The sequence below is a fragment of the Protomyctophum bolini genome (genome assembly GCF_963924005.1).
Source record: "Protomyctophum bolini genome assembly, chromosome: 6".
Classification (NCBI taxonomy): Eukaryota; Metazoa; Chordata; class Actinopteri; order Myctophiformes; family Myctophidae; genus Protomyctophum; species Protomyctophum bolini.
In genome coordinates this window covers 50,796,332-50,813,831 of record NC_137867.1, presented here as the reverse complement: position 1 = coordinate 50,813,831, position 17,500 = coordinate 50,796,332, and the positions used below count along the sequence as shown (strand labels likewise).

At 43.3% G+C, this 17,500-nt stretch overlaps 1 protein-coding gene across 1 annotated transcript in view; it reads right to left on the bottom strand.

The window, feature by feature from the left end:
- Nucleotides 1–17,494, bottom strand: part of LOC308317093 (inositol hexakisphosphate and diphosphoinositol-pentakisphosphate kinase 2-like) — a gene marked incomplete at its 3' end in the record, with an annotated part of 39,232 nt that extends 21,738 nt beyond the window's left edge. Inside the window, exons 1-12 of the mRNA XM_080765887.1 lie at nt 17,205–17,494; nt 16,281–16,404; nt 15,383–15,613; nt 13,311–13,509; nt 12,762–12,852; nt 10,153–10,238; nt 9,331–9,485; nt 7,014–7,115; nt 6,295–6,387; nt 4,374–4,442; nt 3,488–3,609; nt 1,714–1,815 (exon numbers count right to left, since the gene is read on the bottom strand). Of these exons, the coding sequence (XP_080622013.1) occupies nt 1,714–1,815; nt 3,488–3,609; nt 4,374–4,442; nt 6,295–6,387; nt 7,014–7,115; nt 9,331–9,485; nt 10,153–10,238; nt 12,762–12,852; nt 13,311–13,509; nt 15,383–15,574 (1,211 nt within the window). The 5' untranslated portion in view covers nt 15,575–15,613; nt 16,281–16,404; nt 17,205–17,494. The remainder of the gene's footprint in view (nt 1–1,713; nt 1,816–3,487; nt 3,610–4,373; nt 4,443–6,294; nt 6,388–7,013; nt 7,116–9,330; nt 9,486–10,152; nt 10,239–12,761; nt 12,853–13,310; nt 13,510–15,382; nt 15,614–16,280; nt 16,405–17,204) is intronic.
- Between the last annotated feature and the right edge of the window lie 6 nt (nt 17,495–17,500).

Genomic DNA, 17,500 nt, shown 5'->3' with positions numbered 1-17,500 from the left:
CTATTAATAACATTACAACACACAGTAACTCCATCCTATAAATAACATTACAACACACGGTAACTCCATCCTATTAATAACATTACAACACACAGTAACTCCATCCTATTAATAACATTACAACACACAGTAACTCCATCCTATAAATAACATTACAACACACGGTAACTCCATCCTATTAATAACATTACAACACACAGTAACTCCATCCTATTAATAACATTACAACACACAGTAACTCCATCCTATAAATAACATTACAACACACGGTAACTCCATCCTATTAATAACATTACAACACACAGTAACTCCATCCTATTAATAACATTACAACACACTGTAACTCCATCCTATTTGTTATTTAACCTTCATAGATGCTGAATCCACTGAGAAACAGACCTTCGCTCTCCGGAACGTGGCTCTGGTCACTCGGTGACTTCCGGTCACAGAAGTATCAGAAATAATAAATACATTTAATTGACCCAAATCCACCCTAAACTTACCCTCTAATGTCTACACCTTCCAACCAATGGTACCATGTCTACTAGCCTGGCCTCCCACCTGATTGGCTGTCCCAACTGTCCATCTTAACAGCCTGGTTTCCATCCTTTTTTTTCCTATAATTCGTATCCATAATTTTTGCCTAACATGGTCGTACCCCCCAGCCTATGGGACGTTGTCTGCCATCTAGGAACATGTTCGTACCCCTCAGCCTATGGGACGTTGTCTGCCAACTAGGAATATGTTCGTACCCCCCGCCTATTGGACGTTGTCTGCCATCTAGGAACATGGTCGTACCCCCCAGCCTATGGGACGTTGTCTGCCATCTAGGAACATGTCCGTACCCCCCGCCTATGGGTCGTCATACCTAAAGCTTTACAGTACACCATGTGAAGCGATTGAGCTGAAAATAAGTTTTTAACATTGGCCAGGTTGCTGGACAACGCCTCCGTCACCCCCAACACCAGGATCTTTGCACCCTCCCCCCCCATTTACCTCCAGTCAAAGTAGGATGTTAAAAGCCTCATAACTCAGGATCTACGAGAGCTGTCCATGGTTCTGAATCTACGAGAGCTGTCCATGGTTCTGAAACTATGAGAGCTGTCCATGGTTATGAAACTATGAGAGCTGTCCATGGTTCTGAATCTACGAGAGCTGTCCATGGTTCTGAATCTACGAGAGCTGTCCATGGTTCTGAATATATGAGAGCTGTCCATGGTTCTGAATATATGAGAGCTGTCCATGGTTCTGAAACTACGAGAGCTGTCCATGGTTCTGAAACTACGAGAGCTGTCCATGGTTCTGAACCTACGAGAGCTGTCCATGGTTCTGAATCTACGAGAGCTGTCCATGGTTCTGAATCTACGAGAGCTGTCCATGGTGCTGAATCTACGAGAGCTGTCCATGATTATTCTGATGCATCCCAAGGTTCGGATGTCATTTGTGATTTCGTACCGCGTCGCTCCGGACGTGTTAACGTTTCGGTCCGAAGATAAACAGCGTGAGCTAGTGATAGCCGATGGTTACAATGGGTTAGGGTTAGGGTTCTCCATGCCCGGTAACGCGGAAATGAATCTGCCAAAAAGAAAACAGAGCTCATAGAGTGGCATACAGGCACAGTACCTTTAGTCGCCACTTGGCAGACAAAGAGTTACAGGTATACTCACATGGTGCCAGAGGTCGTAAGGTTAAAGGTCATCAGAGGTCACTCACATGGTGCCAGAGGTGGTGGGGACGATAGGGATGTCTTCAGCCTCCAGAGGGATGGACCAGGGGATCTGGAACTGTGGAGCCAGTTCCCTCATGATGATGTTCCTGTTATTAATATATAGTTACTATAGTCTATAGAGGGAGGGATTATATATAAATATATAGTTTATATAGAGTTGTGACCTGAAGTCAGCTTGTGGTACCTGGCCTTACTACAGTCATGACCTGAAGTCAGCTTGTGGTACCTGGCCTTACTACAGTCATGACCTGAAGTCAGCTTGTGGTACCTGGCCTTACTACAGTCATGACCTGAAGTCAGCTTGTGGTAGGTGGCCTTACTGCAGTCATGACCTGAAGTCAGCTTGTGGTAGGTGGCCTTACTGCAGTCATGACCTGAAGTCAGCTTGTGGTACCTGGCCTTACTGACCTGAAGTCAGCTTGTGGTGCCTGGCCTTACTACAGTCATGACCTGAAGTCAGCTTGTGGTACCTGGCCTTACTACAGTCATGACCTGAAGTCAGCTTGTGGTAGGTGGCCTTACTGCAGTCATGACCTGAAGTCAGCTTGTGGTACCTGGCCTTACTACAGTCATGACCTGAAGTCAGCTTGTGGTACCTGGCCTTACTGACCTGAAGTCAGCTTGTGGTACCTGGCCTTACTACAGTCATGACCTGAAGTCAGCTTGTGGTACCTGGCCTTACTACAGTCATGACCTGAAGTCAGCTTGTGGTAGGTGGCCTTACTACAGTCATGACCTGAAGTCAGCTTGTGGTACCTGGCCTTACTACAGTCATGACCTGAAGTCAGCTTGTGGTACCTGGCCTTACTGACCTGAAGTCAGCTTGTGGTACCTGGCCTTACTACAGTCATGACCTGAAGTCAGCTTGTGGTAGGTGGCCTTACTACAGTCATGACCTGAAGTCAGCTTGTGGTACCTGGCCTTACTACAGTCATGACCTGAAGTCAGCTTGTGGTACCTGGCCTTACTACAGTCATGACCTGAAGTCAGCTTGTGGTAGGTGGCCTTACTGCAGTCATGACCTGAAGTCAGCTTGTGGTACCTGGCCTTACTACAGTCATGACCTGAAGTCAGCTTGTGGTACCTGGCCTTACTACAGTCATGACCTGAAGTCAGCTTGTGGTAGGTGGCCTTACTGCAGTCATGACCTGAAGTCAGCTTGTGGTACCTGGCCTTACTGACCTGAAGTCAGCTTGTGGTACCTGGCCTTACTGACCTGAAGTCAGCTTGTGGTGCCTGGCCTTACTGCAGTCATGACCTGAAGTCAGATTGTGGTACCTGGCCTTACTAGTCATGACCTGAAGTCAGCTGGTGTGGTAGGTGGCCTTACTAGGCATGACCTGAAGTCAGCTTGTGGTACCTGGCCTTACTGCAGGCATGACCTGAAGTCAGCTTGTGGTAGGTGGCCTTACTACAGTCATGACCTGAAGTCAGCTGGTGTGGTAGGTGGCCTTACTACAGTCATGCAAGTGTTAAAGACAACATTGTGTTGGCTAATGTGTGGCTATTGTTCTCAGGTTTCAGCTGTAGACCAATAGCCAATAGTCATCGTACTGACCCTAGTATTAGTATTAGTAGAAGTAGTATTTAGGTAGTATTACCCTAGTATTAGTATTAGTAGAAGTTGTATTTAAGTAGTATTACCCTAGTATTTTGGCGCAGTCATCGTAGTACTGACCCCAGTATTAGTAGAAGTAGTATTTAGGTAGTATTACCCTAGTATTAGTATTAGTAGAAGTAGTATTTAGGTAGTATTACCCTAGTATTTTGGCGCAGTCATCGTAGTACTTCATGGAGTTCTTGACGAAGCTGAAACCGTTGACATCGCAGACGTACGACTGGCCGTTGGCGCGCAGCAGGTCGAAGCCACACACCGTCTGCTGTAAGAGTACATTAATATTACATTAATATTACATTAATATTACATTAATATTAAGATAAGTGAAAATATTTAGAAAGGACAGTTTTAATCTAAAGATAAGTGAAAACATTTAGAAAGGACAGCTTTAATCTAAAGATAAGTGAAAACATTTAGAAAGGACAGCTTTAATCTAAAGATAAGTGAAAACATTTAGAAAGGACAGCTTTAATCTAAAGATAAGTGAAATCATTTAGAAAGGACAGCTTTAATCTAAAGATAAGTGAAAACATTTAGAAAGGACAGCTTTAATCTAAAGATAAGTGAAAACATTTAGAAAGGACAGCTTTAATCTAAAGATAAGTGAAAACATTTAGAAAGGACAGCTTTAATCTAAAGATAAGTGAAAACATTTAGAAAGGACAGCTTTAATCTCAAATTCTCAATAATCTCATGAAAGTGAGGAAAAATAGCCACCAGCGGACAAAGAATGTCCTTTTCACAGTTAGTCTCAGGGACAGAAACAACGTTTCAACCAAACACTCGCCCGCCTGCCCGCCCGCCTGCCCGCCCGCCGCCTGCCCGCCTGCCCGCCTGCAATATAGTTGTGTTTATTTTTTTTTGCAACTTATTGTTTTTATTGTCATTGCCAGGATAAACAGTACATTTTATACAAAGCACAACATCATTAGGTTCCCATTGTCTCCTTAAAGAGACAGTGTCACAACATCATTAGGTTCCCATTGTCTCCTTAAAGAGACAGTGTTTAAGTTCTGTGTTTCTAACCTTGAACGCCAGACAGACCTTCCAGGCGATGAGCTTCTCTCTGGCGTTGAGAATGACAGGATAACGAACCTGTAGGGGGCAGTGTTACACTGTATCTGTGGCGTTGAGAATGTAAGTGCCTACAGTCTGGAGCAACGGAAGCTCTGATCACGAGTAAAATATAAATGCTTCCGTCATACAGTCTGGAGCAACGGAAGCTCTGATCATGAGTCAAATATAAATGCTTCCGTCATACAGTCTGGAGCAACGGAAGCTCTGATCATGAGTAAAATATAAATGCTTCCGTCATACAGTCTGGAGCAACGGAAGCTCTGATCACGAGTAAAATATAAATGCTTCTGTCATACAGTCTGGAGCAACGGAAGCTCTGATCACGAGTAAAATATAAATGCTTCCGTCGTACAGTCTGGAGCAACGGAAGCTCTGATCACGAGTAAAATATAAATGCTTCCGTCATACAGTCTGGAGCAACGGAAGCTCTGATCATGAGTAAAATATAAATGCTTCCGATGAGTAAAATATAAATGTTTCCGTCATACAGTCTGGAGCAACGGAAGCTCTGATCATGAGTAAAATATAAATGCTTCCGTCATACAGTCTGGAGCAACGGAAGCTCTGATCATGAGTAAAATATAAATGCTTCCGTCGTACAGTCTGGAGCAACGGAAGCTCTGATCATGAGTAAAATATAAATGCTTCCGTCGTACAGTCTGGAGCAACGGAAGCTCTGATCATGAGTAAACTATAAATGCTTCCGATGAGTAAAATATAAATGTTTCCGTCATACAGTCTGGAGCAATGGAAGCTCTGATCATGAGTAAAATATAAATGCTTCCGTCATACAGTCTGGAGCAACGGAAGCTCTGATCATGAGTAAAATATAAATGCTTCCGTCATACAGTCTGGAGCAACGGAAGCTCTGATCATGAGTAAAATATAAATGTTTCCGTCATACAGTCTGGAGCAACGGAAGCTCTGATCATGAGTCAAATATAAATGCTTCCGTCATACAGTCTGGAGCAACGGAAGCTCTGATCACGAGTAAAATATAAATGCTTCCGTCATACAGTCTGGAGCAACGGAAGCTCTGATCATGAGTCAAATATAAATGCTTCCGTCGTACAGTCTGGAGCAACGGAAGCTCTGATCATGAGTAAAATATAAATGCTTCCGTCGTACAGTCTGGAGCAACGGAAGCTCTGATCATGAGTAAAATATAAATGCTTCCGTCATACAGTCTGGAGCAACAGAAGCTCTGATCATGAGTAAAATATAAATGCTTCCGTCGTACAGTCTGGAGCAACGGAAGCTCTGATCATGAGTAAACTATAAATGCTTCCGATGAGTAAAATATAAATGTTTCCGTCATACAGTCTGGAGCAACGGAAGCTCTGATCATGAGTAAAATATAAATGCTTCCGTCATACAGTCTGGAGCAACGGAAGCTCTGATCATGAGTAAAATATAAATGCTTCCGTCATACAGTCTGGAGCAACAGAAGCTCTGATCATGAGTAAAATATAAATGCTTCCGTCGTACAGTCTGGAGCAACGGAAGCTCTGATCATGAGTAAACTATAAATGCTTCCGATGAGTAAAATATAAATGTTTCCGTCATACAGTCTGGAGCAATGGAAGCTCTGATCATGAGTAAAATATAAATGCTTCCGTCATACAGTCTTGAACAACGGAAGCTCTGATCATGAGTAAAATATAAATGCTTCCGTCATACAGTCTGGAGCAACGGAAGCTCTGATCATTAGTAAAATATAAATGCTTCCGTCATACAGTCTGGAGCAATGGAAGCTCTGATCATGAGTAAAATATAAATGCTTCCGTCATACAGTCTGGAGCAACGGAAGCTCTGATCATGAGTAAACTATAAATGCTTCCGTAGTAGTAGTAGTAGTAGTAGTACTAACCTCCTTGCCTTCGCTGTCTCTCTCCACCTTACCGTCCAGCGCTGGAGACTTCCTTGCCTCTGCATGGGCGTAGTCTGGTCCCACGGTGTATACCTGATGTACAAATACACATATATACATACAATAAATACATATATACATACAATAAATACATATATACATACATACATAAACATATATACATACAATAAATACATACATATATACATACAATAAATACATACATATATACATACATATATAAACATATATACATACAATAAATACACACATATATACATACAGCTTGTATTCAATGAGCTGCAGCACTGCAGGTCTATGGGGAGAGCAGGTCTATGGGGAGAGCAGGTCTATAGGGAGAGCTGGTCTATAGGGAGAGCAGGTCTATGGGGAGAGCAGGTCTATGGGGAGAGCAGGTCTATAGGGAGAGCAGGTCTATGGGGAGAGCAGGTCTATGGGGAGAGCAGGTCTATGGGGAGAGCAGGTCTATAGGGAGAGCAGGTCTATGGGGAGAGCAGGTCTATAGGGAGAGCAGGTCTATGGGGAGAGCAGGTCTATAGGGAGAGCAGGTCTATGGGGAGAGCAGGTCTATGGGGAGAGCAGGTCTATGGGGAGAGCAGGTCTATAGGGAGAGCAGGTCTATGGGGAGAGCAGGTCTATAGGGAGAGCAGGTCTATGGGGAGAGCAGGTCTATGGGGAGAGCAGGTCTATGGGGTTACCTTGACGTCGGTGCCGTCGGTGGGCATGAACTCTTCGTAAATGTACGATCCCGTTTTCCTCACGTTGCTCTCAGGAGAGTAAACGCTGCTGCGACTTCCGATCTACCAAAAAACACATGAAGAAGAAGAAGCAATACAACACATGAAGAAGAGTTGATCTACCATACAACACATGAAGAAGAGTTCTACAATATCACACTATCACACTATCTACAATAGTGTAAAAGATCTTGTCCAGTTCACACTGTGTAAAGAGTCTTCTCTTGTCCAGTTCACACTGTGTAAAGAGTCTTCTCTTGTCCAGTTCACACTGTGTAAAAGAGACTTATCTTGTCCAGTTCACACTGTGTAAAAGAGACTTCTCTTGTCCAGTTCACACTGTGTAAAAGAGACTTCTCTTGTCCAGTTCACACTGTGTAAAGAGTCTTCTCTTGTCCAGTTCACACTGTGTAAAAGAGACTTCTCTTGTCCAGTTCACACTGTGTAAAGAGTCTTCTCTTGTCCAGTTCACACTGTGTAAAAGAGACTTCTCTTGTTCAGTTCACACTGTGTAAAGAGACTTCTCTTGTCCAGTTCACACTGTGTAAAAGAGACTTCTCTTGTCCAGTTCACACTGTGTAAAAGAGACTTCTCTTGTCCAGTTCACACTGTGTAAAAGAGACTTCTCTTGTCCAGTTCACACTGTGTAAAAGAGACTTCTCTTGTCCAGTTCACACTGTGTAAAGAGTCTTCTCTTGTCCAGTTCACACTGTGTAAAGAGACTTCTCTTGTCCAGTTCACACTGTGTAAAAGAGACTTCTCTTGTCCAGTTCACACTGTGTAAAAGAGACTTCTCTTGTCCAGTTCACACTGTGTAAAAGAGACTTCTCTTGTCCAGTTCACACTGTGTAAAGAGACTTCTCTTGTCCAGTTCACACTGTGTAAAAGAGACTTCAGCGTGTTTTTACTGGTTAAATAAAAGGTTAAAAAAATAAATAATAATAATAATAATAATAATCATAATCCTGACACGTAAGCTCTCTGAGCTAAAGCATGGACTTGAGGCTACAAACAGAGCAATGCCTTGCAGGTAGCACTTGCCCTAGCCTCGATGACCTCACAGGTCAAAGGTTAAACTAGCCTCGATGACCTCACATGTCAACAGTTAGGCCCTTTCCCAATTCCTGTTTTAACCCTAACCCCTCAGCCCCTACCCCTTGTCCCTACATAATGAGTGTCAAGGGGTAGGGAGATAAACCATCCCCCTAGGAATTGGAACGTCCCTAAATATTGAACGTCCCTTGTAGATATTGATATACAACCTGTTCTCAGAAAATAGCTGATCTGCATTAAGCTCACTACAGGCCGGTGGTCCCCAAACTTTTTATGTCAAGGACCCCAAATTGACACTAATTAGCCCGCAGACCATTTGATGGCATTTCTGTCTCTGGGAAATCAATGTGAATTAACTCTGAGAGTGTACAAACTATCATTTAGCCCATAACCCACTTTGGAAACTACTTTCCATAAGCTGTAGAGATCGAACGTAAATATAACATTGCTGTGGTTATGATGAAATAAATATATTGTAATTTTGTCTCTGTGGTCACTGTGTTCATTGTTTTTAATATCATTAAGAACAGAGTCATTTTCTATCAATGAAAATCGTGATTCATCTCCATCCAATGTACAGTCTGTATACAGCAGCTTGCAATATGTTCCATAGCTGGTTTGCCTGGGGAAAAAAACAACACCATTGCTAATTAGTTATGTAAGTTTTGCAACTTGTGGGGATTAGCTTAACATTGGTCATGATAAAACCATAGCTATCACTGCAGCGAGTAGCCAACCTTATGCAAGGACAGCGTTATGTAGGTACAGTAGGCTATTTCACGGCTTTTATGAGCTTCAAAACTGCAGAATGTTGACAAATGAATAGGTAACGTTGTATGAATGCAACGCCGTATCATATCGTTAGTTCACATGAGGTAACGTTAACCTTTGCTAGAGATTGCGATATTTTTGGCGATGCAGATTGTTAATACATTCAAAAAATATTGGTTATTATAATATTTTTCCATAATAAAGGACAAAAAAGGCTTCTTACCTCGTCCGCCTTTCAGCCCTCTGTGATGATGCTCCGTTTTAAGTCCCATCGCGATGTCACTTCGTCTGAAGGGGATTCTAGCCCTAACCCTCGGTCCAAAGAGAATTGAGATAACCCTTCCTCCTCACGTGAACGTGCATCAGCAAGGGGAAGGGCTAAGGGCCATGGAGATGACCTCACAGGTCAACGGTTAAACTAGCCTCGATGACCTCACAGGCGTATGTAGTTTACCTTTCTGAACAGTCGCTGGCTTCCTCCTCCAGCAGACGTAGGATAGTAGATGTAAACGTTGTGGTCTTCTGCACTCACTGGTTTCTCTACGAAGGGTTTGTGAAACATCTGTCCATTCACCTCCACATGGTCCTCTCCTTCTACCAGGTTACACTCTGAAATATATAGAAATACACTCTGAAATACATGGTCCTCTCCTTCTACCAGGTTACACTCTGAAATATATAGAAATACACTCTGAAATACATGGTCCTCTCCTTCTACCAGGTTACACTCTGAAATATATAGAAACACACTCTGAAATACATGGTCCTCTCCTTCTACCAGGTTACACTCTGAAATATATAGAAATACACTCTGAAATACATGGTCCTCTCCTTCTACCAGGTTACACTCTGAAATATATAGAAATACACTCTGAAATACATGGTCCTCTCCTTCTACCAGGTTACACTCTGAAATATATAGAAATACACTCTGAAATACATGGTCCTCTCCTTCTACCAGGTTACACTCTGAAATATATAGAAATACACTCGGAAATACATGGTCCTCTCCTTCTACCAGGTTACACTCTGATATATATAGAAATATTGGATATTGGAGATATAAACCCTCCAACTCACCCTGTGGTCTGGTAGATCTACACTCACCCTGTGGTCTGGTAGATCTACACTCACCCTGTGGTCTAGTAGATATACACTCACCCTGTGGTCTGGTAGATCTACACTCACGACTCACCCTGTGGTCTGGTAGATCTACACTTACCCTGTGGTCTGGTAGATCTACACTCACCCTGTGGTCTGGTAGATCTACACTCACCCTGGGGCTTTGATGCGTCTCTGTTTAACACAGCGTAGCGAGGAAGTTGGATGCCCTCTGACCTCAGGATGCTGTACACCTGCCTCCTGTAAACACACACAGACACAACATGATGCAGTACACCTGCCTCCTGTAAACACAGACACAACATGATGCAGTACACCTGCCTCCTGTAAACACACACAGACACAACATGATGCAGTACACCTGCCTCCTGTAAACACAGACACAACATTATGCAGTACACCTGCCTCCTGTAAACACAGACACAACATGATGCAGTACACCTGCCTCCTGTAAACACAGACACAACATGATGCAGTACACCTGCCTCCTGTAAACACAGACACAACATGATGCAGTACACCTGCCTCCTGTAAACACAGACACAACATGATGCAGTACACCTGCCTCCTGTAAACACAGACACAACATGATGCAGTACACCTGCCTCCTGTAAACACAGACACAACATGATGCAGTACACCTGCCTCCTGTAAACACAGACACAACATGATGCAGTACACCTGCCTCCTGTAAACACAGACACAACATGATGCAGTACACCTGCCTCCTGTAAACACAGACACAACATGATGCAGTACACCTGCCTCCTGTAAACACAGACACAACATGATGCAGTACACCTGCCTCCTGTAAACACAGACACAACATGATGCAGTACACCTGCCTCCTGTAAACACAGACACAACATGATGCAGTACACCTGCCTCCTGTAAACACAGACACAACATGATGCAGTACACCTGCCTCCTGTAAACACAGACACAACATGATGCAGTACACCTGCCTCCTGTAAACACACACAGACACAATATGATGCAGTACACCTGCCTCCTGTAAACACAGACACAACATGATGCAGTACACCTGCCTCCTGGAAACACAGACACAACATGATGCAGTACACCTGCCTCCTGGAAACACAGACACAACATGATGCAGTACACCTGCCTCCTGTAAACACAGACACAACATGATGCAGTACACCTGCCTCCTGTAAACACAGACACAACATGATGCAGTACACCTGCCTCCTGTAAACACACACAGACACAACATGATGCAGTACACCTGCCTCCTGGAAACACACACAGACACAACATGATGCAGTACACCTGCCTCCTGTAAACACAGACACAACATGATGCAGTACACCTGCCTCCTGGAAACACAGACACAACATGATGCAGTACACCTGCCTCCTGGAAACACACAGCTCATAGTGCGCTATGAGCTTGTATGTCTGAGCTGAAAAATCGTAAAAATGCGGCACAGATCTTTGAATATATATTCTTTCAGAGTGAACGTTTTTTTTTATTTCGACGTCAGGCCTAAATGGGTCAAGCAGCGCACATTGAGGCTGGTCTGTGCCTTTAACCCATTCTGACCTGAGATCAGATTCATACGAGGTTTCCGCTGGACACACACTGGTCTGATTAACCCATTCTGACCTGAGATCAGATTCTAAAAAATTTCAGTCGTTCTTACCTACAAGCTCTACAAGCTACCTACAAGCTACAAGCTACCTACAAGCTCATAGCGCGCCACTCGGTGGCGCACTATGAGCTTGTAGATCTGCTATTTTTCAATAGCTAAAGCATAACATGATGCTAACACCAAAACGGGTTTTAAGCAGAGCACATTGAGGCTGGAGGACAGGGCTGTGTGGCGCTGGGTCCGTCCGTGCTCCGTGCCGTTGTGAGGCATGTTGTTGAAGTCAGGAATGAAGACAGAAGTGGAGCCATCTGGTCAAAACCACGGAGAGCTCCCTAGATTACGCACGACGAGCCTTTCTTTCTGATCGCGAAACAGGGAAGTGAATGGCAGCGCGCATGCGCAAAGGAGTACATTGCAGAAGGAGAGGCCAACCCCAATTTTTTTTTCTCCGTTTGATATCTGTCTTGTATGCAGTACTGCAGCTCCAGATCGCTGATGTTTATTAGTAGTATTATATATTGTTGTGTTCGGGGTTAGGGATGTACACTAGTAGTATTAGTAGTATTATACATTTTTTTAACTTTAATTTTATCCCACAATTTTGTAACCCAGTTTTCTTTTCACCCAGTGCCAATTATCTAATGTAATCCTGGGCGCTACACTTCCTCTGCCAAACTGGGGGGGCAGCGGACTGACCTCATGCCTCCTTCTATGCATGAGGAGTCCAAGCTGCTTATTTTCACGTGACAGGGGGGAATTTCCCTGGCCGGACGTAGCGCGTGGAAGGGACACGTTATTCCGACCAGTTCCTTTCCCCTCCATCAGGCGCCCCGGCTGGCCAGGGGGAGGTAGTTTTAGAGACCAGGATTACTGCATGTTTTTGTGAGGGTAACTACCCTAGGGGACACGGGGAGAACATGCAAACTCCACACAGAAAGGCCCTTTCGCCAACCCCCACCTCGGTATGGGCACGGATGACGCGGAGGAGGGAACACGCCGCCAGTGCCCACAGCGTCCCCAGCGGGAATCGAACCCAGGACCTTCTAGCTGTGAGGGAGGCACTACCAACTGTGCCACCGTGCCCCCTAATTTAGTAGTATTATTAAAGTACACTAGTAGTAGTATTAGTAGTATTATAAAATTAGTACCTGTCTTGTATGCAGTACTGCAGGTCCAGATCGTTGATGACAAACGGATTCCGGAGTTTCTCATAGGCCACTGCTTTGTCCAGCGGAAAACCTGGACCGGAATACACATAACAATACTACCTTAATACATAGTAAAACCTGGACCGGAATACACATAACAATACTACCTTAATACATAGTAAAACCTGGACCGGAATGCACATAACAATACTACCTTAATACATAGTAAAACCTGGACCGGAATGCAGATAACAATACTACCTTAATACATAGTAAAACCTGGACCGGAATACACATAACAATACTACCTTAACACATTAAAACGTATAATAACAACATAACAAAATGTGTGTTAATAGGAGACTCCACACAGTCGTAGGGTCATTTTTTACCTCGTCATGACAAGGTAAAAAATGACTAGTCACAGAGAGGCCAGTCGTAAGGTAATTGTTTTTACCGTTACTATGGAAGGACACCAGACAGTCGTAAGGTAATTATTTTACCTTTAGAGTGGAAGGACACCAGACAGTCACAAGGTAATTATTTTACCTTTAGAGTGGAAGGACACCAGACAGTCACAGAGCGGCCAGTCGCTGACAGCGTGGTTGAGGATAACGTCCTCATCGATGGTCAGGACGGTGATGTATTTGAACATGGACAGTCTCTCCAGAATCTCCGTCATGGGTTTGGACTTGGACTTCTTGGACATGGAGCAAATCCCCACCACGATCTGCCTCTCTGGAGGAGGCTGAACACAAGGACAAATTAAATAACTAATTCACTAACTCCCTAACTAATTAACTAATTAACTAATCAACTAAAGATCTGTCTCTCTGGAGGAGGCTGCAACAATTTACAATGATACATTTATCAGATGTTCTTAATCCAGAGCGATTTACAGTAAACAAGAACACACGAAGAATCAGGGACGAATAGTTTCCCTAGTTTTGGTATGTCTGGGGTACAGGTATAGTGATAATACAGGTAGATACAGGCACAGGTACAGGTAGTGATAATGAATGATGAGCTACTCATATAGTAGAGGTATGTCTGGGGTTGGTACAGGTATAGTGATAATACAGGTACAGGTACAGGTAGTGATAATACAGGTAGATGCAGGTACAGGCACATGTAGTGATAATGAATGATGAGCTACTCATATAGTAGAGGTACTCATATAGTAGAGGTATGTCTGGGGTTGGTACAGGTATAGTGATAATACAGGTAGATACAGGTACAGGTACAGGTAGTGATAATACAGGTAGATACAGGTACAGGTACAGGTAGTGATAATGAATGATGAGCTACTCATATAGTAGAGGTACTCATATAGTAGAGGTATGTCTGGGGTTGGTACAGGTATAGTGATAATACAGGTACAGGTACAGGTACAGGTAGTGATAATACAGGTAGATACAGGTACAGGTAGTGATAATGAATGATGAGCTACTCATATAGTAGAGGTACTCATATAGTAGAGGTATGTCTGGGGTTGGTACAGGTATAGTGATAATACAGGTAGATACAGGTACAGGTACAGGTAGTGATAATACAGGTAGATGCAGGTACAGGTACAGGTAGTGATAATGAATGATGAGCTACTCATATAGTAGAGGTACTCATATAGTAGAGGTATGTCTGGGGTTGGTACAGGTATAGTGATAATACAGGTAGATACAGGTACAGGTACAGGTAGTGATAATACAGGTAGATGCAGGTACAGGTACAGGTAGTGATAATGAATGATGAGCTACTCATATAGTAGAGGTACTCATATAGTAGAGGTATGTCTGGGGTTGGTACAGGTATAGTGATAATACAGGTAGATACAGGTACAGGTACAGGTAGTGATAATACAGGTAGATGCAGGTACAGGTACAGGTAGTGATAATGAATGATGAGCTACTCATATAGTAGAGGTACTCATATAGTAGAGGTATGTCTGGGGTTGGTACAGGTATAGTGATAATACAGGTAGATACAGGTACAGGTACAGGTAGTGATAATACAGGTAGATGCAGGTACAGGTACAGGTAGTGATAATGAATGATGAGCTACTCATATAGTAGAGGTACTCATATAGTAGAGGTATGTCTGGGGTTGGTACAGGTATAGTGATAATACAGGTAGATACAGGTACAGGTACAGGTAGTGATAATACAGGTAGATGCAGGTACAGGTACAGGTAGTGATAATGAATGATGAGCTACTCATATAGTAGAGGTACTCATATAGTAGAGGTATGTCTGGGGTTGGTACAGGTATAGTGATAATACAGGTAGATGCAGGTACAGGTACAGGTAGTGATAATGAATGATGAGCTACTCATATAGTAGAGGTACTCATATAGTAGAGGTATGTCTGGGGTTGGTACAGGTATAGTGATAATACAGGTAGATACAGGTACAGGTACAGGTAGTGATAATACAGGTAGATACAGGTACAGGTACAGGTAGTGATAATGAATGATGAGCTACTCATATAGTAGAGGTACTCATATAGTAGAGGTATGTCTGGGGTTGGTACAGGTATAGTGATAATACAGGTAGATACAGGTACAGGTACAGGTAGTGATAATACAGGTAGGTACAGGTAGTGATAATGAATGATGAGCTACTCACAGAGTCATCGTACATCAGCTCATCCTCCTCTTCCTCGTAAACACAGTCGTATCCCAGTGGGATCCTCCCCCCCGGCTCCACTGGCTCCTCCCCCTCCAGTGGGCTCCTCCCACCCGGCTCCACTAGCTCCTCCCCCTCAGCCTCGTCGCCACCCACAAAGAAGCGGGGGTGCTCGTTGCTCCCCCCGGACATGACTCGGTAGGTAGCGCCCCCTGGTGGTCGGGTTAGCACCTGCAGTACCGTGAGTAACCACATTACATATTCATAAAGTTATGAAATCACATGACATATTCATAAAGTTATGAAATCACATGACATATTCATAAAGTTATGAAATCACATGACATATTCATAAAGTTATGAAATCACATGGCATATTCATAAAGTTATGAAATCACATGACATATTCATACAGTTATGAAATCACATTACATATTAATAAAGTTATGAAATCAAATTACATATTCATAAAGTTATGAAATCACATAGGGGGTCCTTGACATGAAATAGTTTGAGAACCACTGATATTATTAATCAAATCACACCTGTGTGAAGTGAGGGGAGCTAATATATTAAATTCTAACTCATGTTGATTAGGTGATGTAATGGTGATGTAAAACATCACAAACATTAAATTATCTTTGCTTGCTGTTAATGGTGTTTAATGTTTGTGTTAGGGACAAGTTGACGTAAAATTTCCCTTCAGTGTCTAACGGCGTTTTTAAAACAAACTATTGATCTAAAAACAAACATTAACCTGTAGATAGGAGGGGCTCGCCCCCCAATAATATAGAAAAACAGGTTTGTTCTTAAAACTGTCATGATTTAGAAGGGATTTGTAGAATCAGTTCTCAGGTCTAAATGGGTTAACTGTTGTAAACATAATTATGAAACACACCTCATGTTTAGAATGAGATCTGCTGCCCCCTGCTGGCCGGGGAAGGGAGCTGCATTCACTGTCCTCCCGATTGTCTTCCTCTTAAAGGGCCGGCACGCCTGATGTCCATCTTCCCCCTAGCAACCTGAGACGAGAATGTAAAGGGACAGTGAGGAGCCCCCACCGGGAGGACTTACTGTTGTATCTATACTGACTCACCTACCAGTGAGGAGCCCCCACCGGGAGGACTTACTGTTGTATCTATACTGACTCACCTACCAGTGAGGAGCCCCCACCGGGAGGACATACTGTTGTATCTATACTGACTCACCTACCAGTGAGGAGCCCCCACCGGGAGGACTTACTGTTGTATCTATACTGACTCACCTACCAGTGAGGAGCCCCCACCGGGAGGACATACTGTTGTATCTATACTGACTCACCTACCAGTGAGGAGCCCCCACCGGGAGGACTTACTGTTGTATCTATACTGACTCACCTACCAGTGAGGAGCCCCCACCGGGAGGACATACTGTTGTATCTATACTGCAACTACAACTGTATATACTTTGTTTACACAATGCTGTACCTCCAACTGTATATACTTTATGTTTACACAATGCTGTACCTCCAACTGTATATACTTTATGTTTACACAATACTGTACCTCCAACTGTATATACTTTATGTTTACACAATGCTGTACCTCCAACTATATATACTTTATGTTTACACAATGCTGTACCTCCAACTGTATATACTTTATGTTTACACAATGCTGTACCTCCAACTGTATATACTTTATGTTTACACAATGCGGTACCTTTATCGTTTAATCTTTTACAGGTAAATCTTCAGACAATGCAGCAGCATACTATAGATAACATGATAATGATAAAAAAGAGCAACATATGCAATTCAACATATGCATTTAATATGTCTTACCTCTATGTCTGTCTGCCTGCCTGCCTGCCTGCCTGTCTGTCTGCCTGCCTGCCTGCCTGCCTGCCTGCCTGCCTGTCTGTCTGCCTGTCTGTCTGTCTGTCTGTCTGTCTGTCTGCCTGCTCACAGAGCAGAGTATGCTGTGTGTGTGTGTTGTTGTTAGCATCAGGCTAACAGCAGCAGCCTTGGATCTTCGTCAGTCTTCAGAGAGATAGAGAGAGTTATTATAATAATAATAAAATAATGTTTTCTGAGTTTTCTGTCTGTTAACTTCATTTAGGACGACCTTTCTTTTCTTT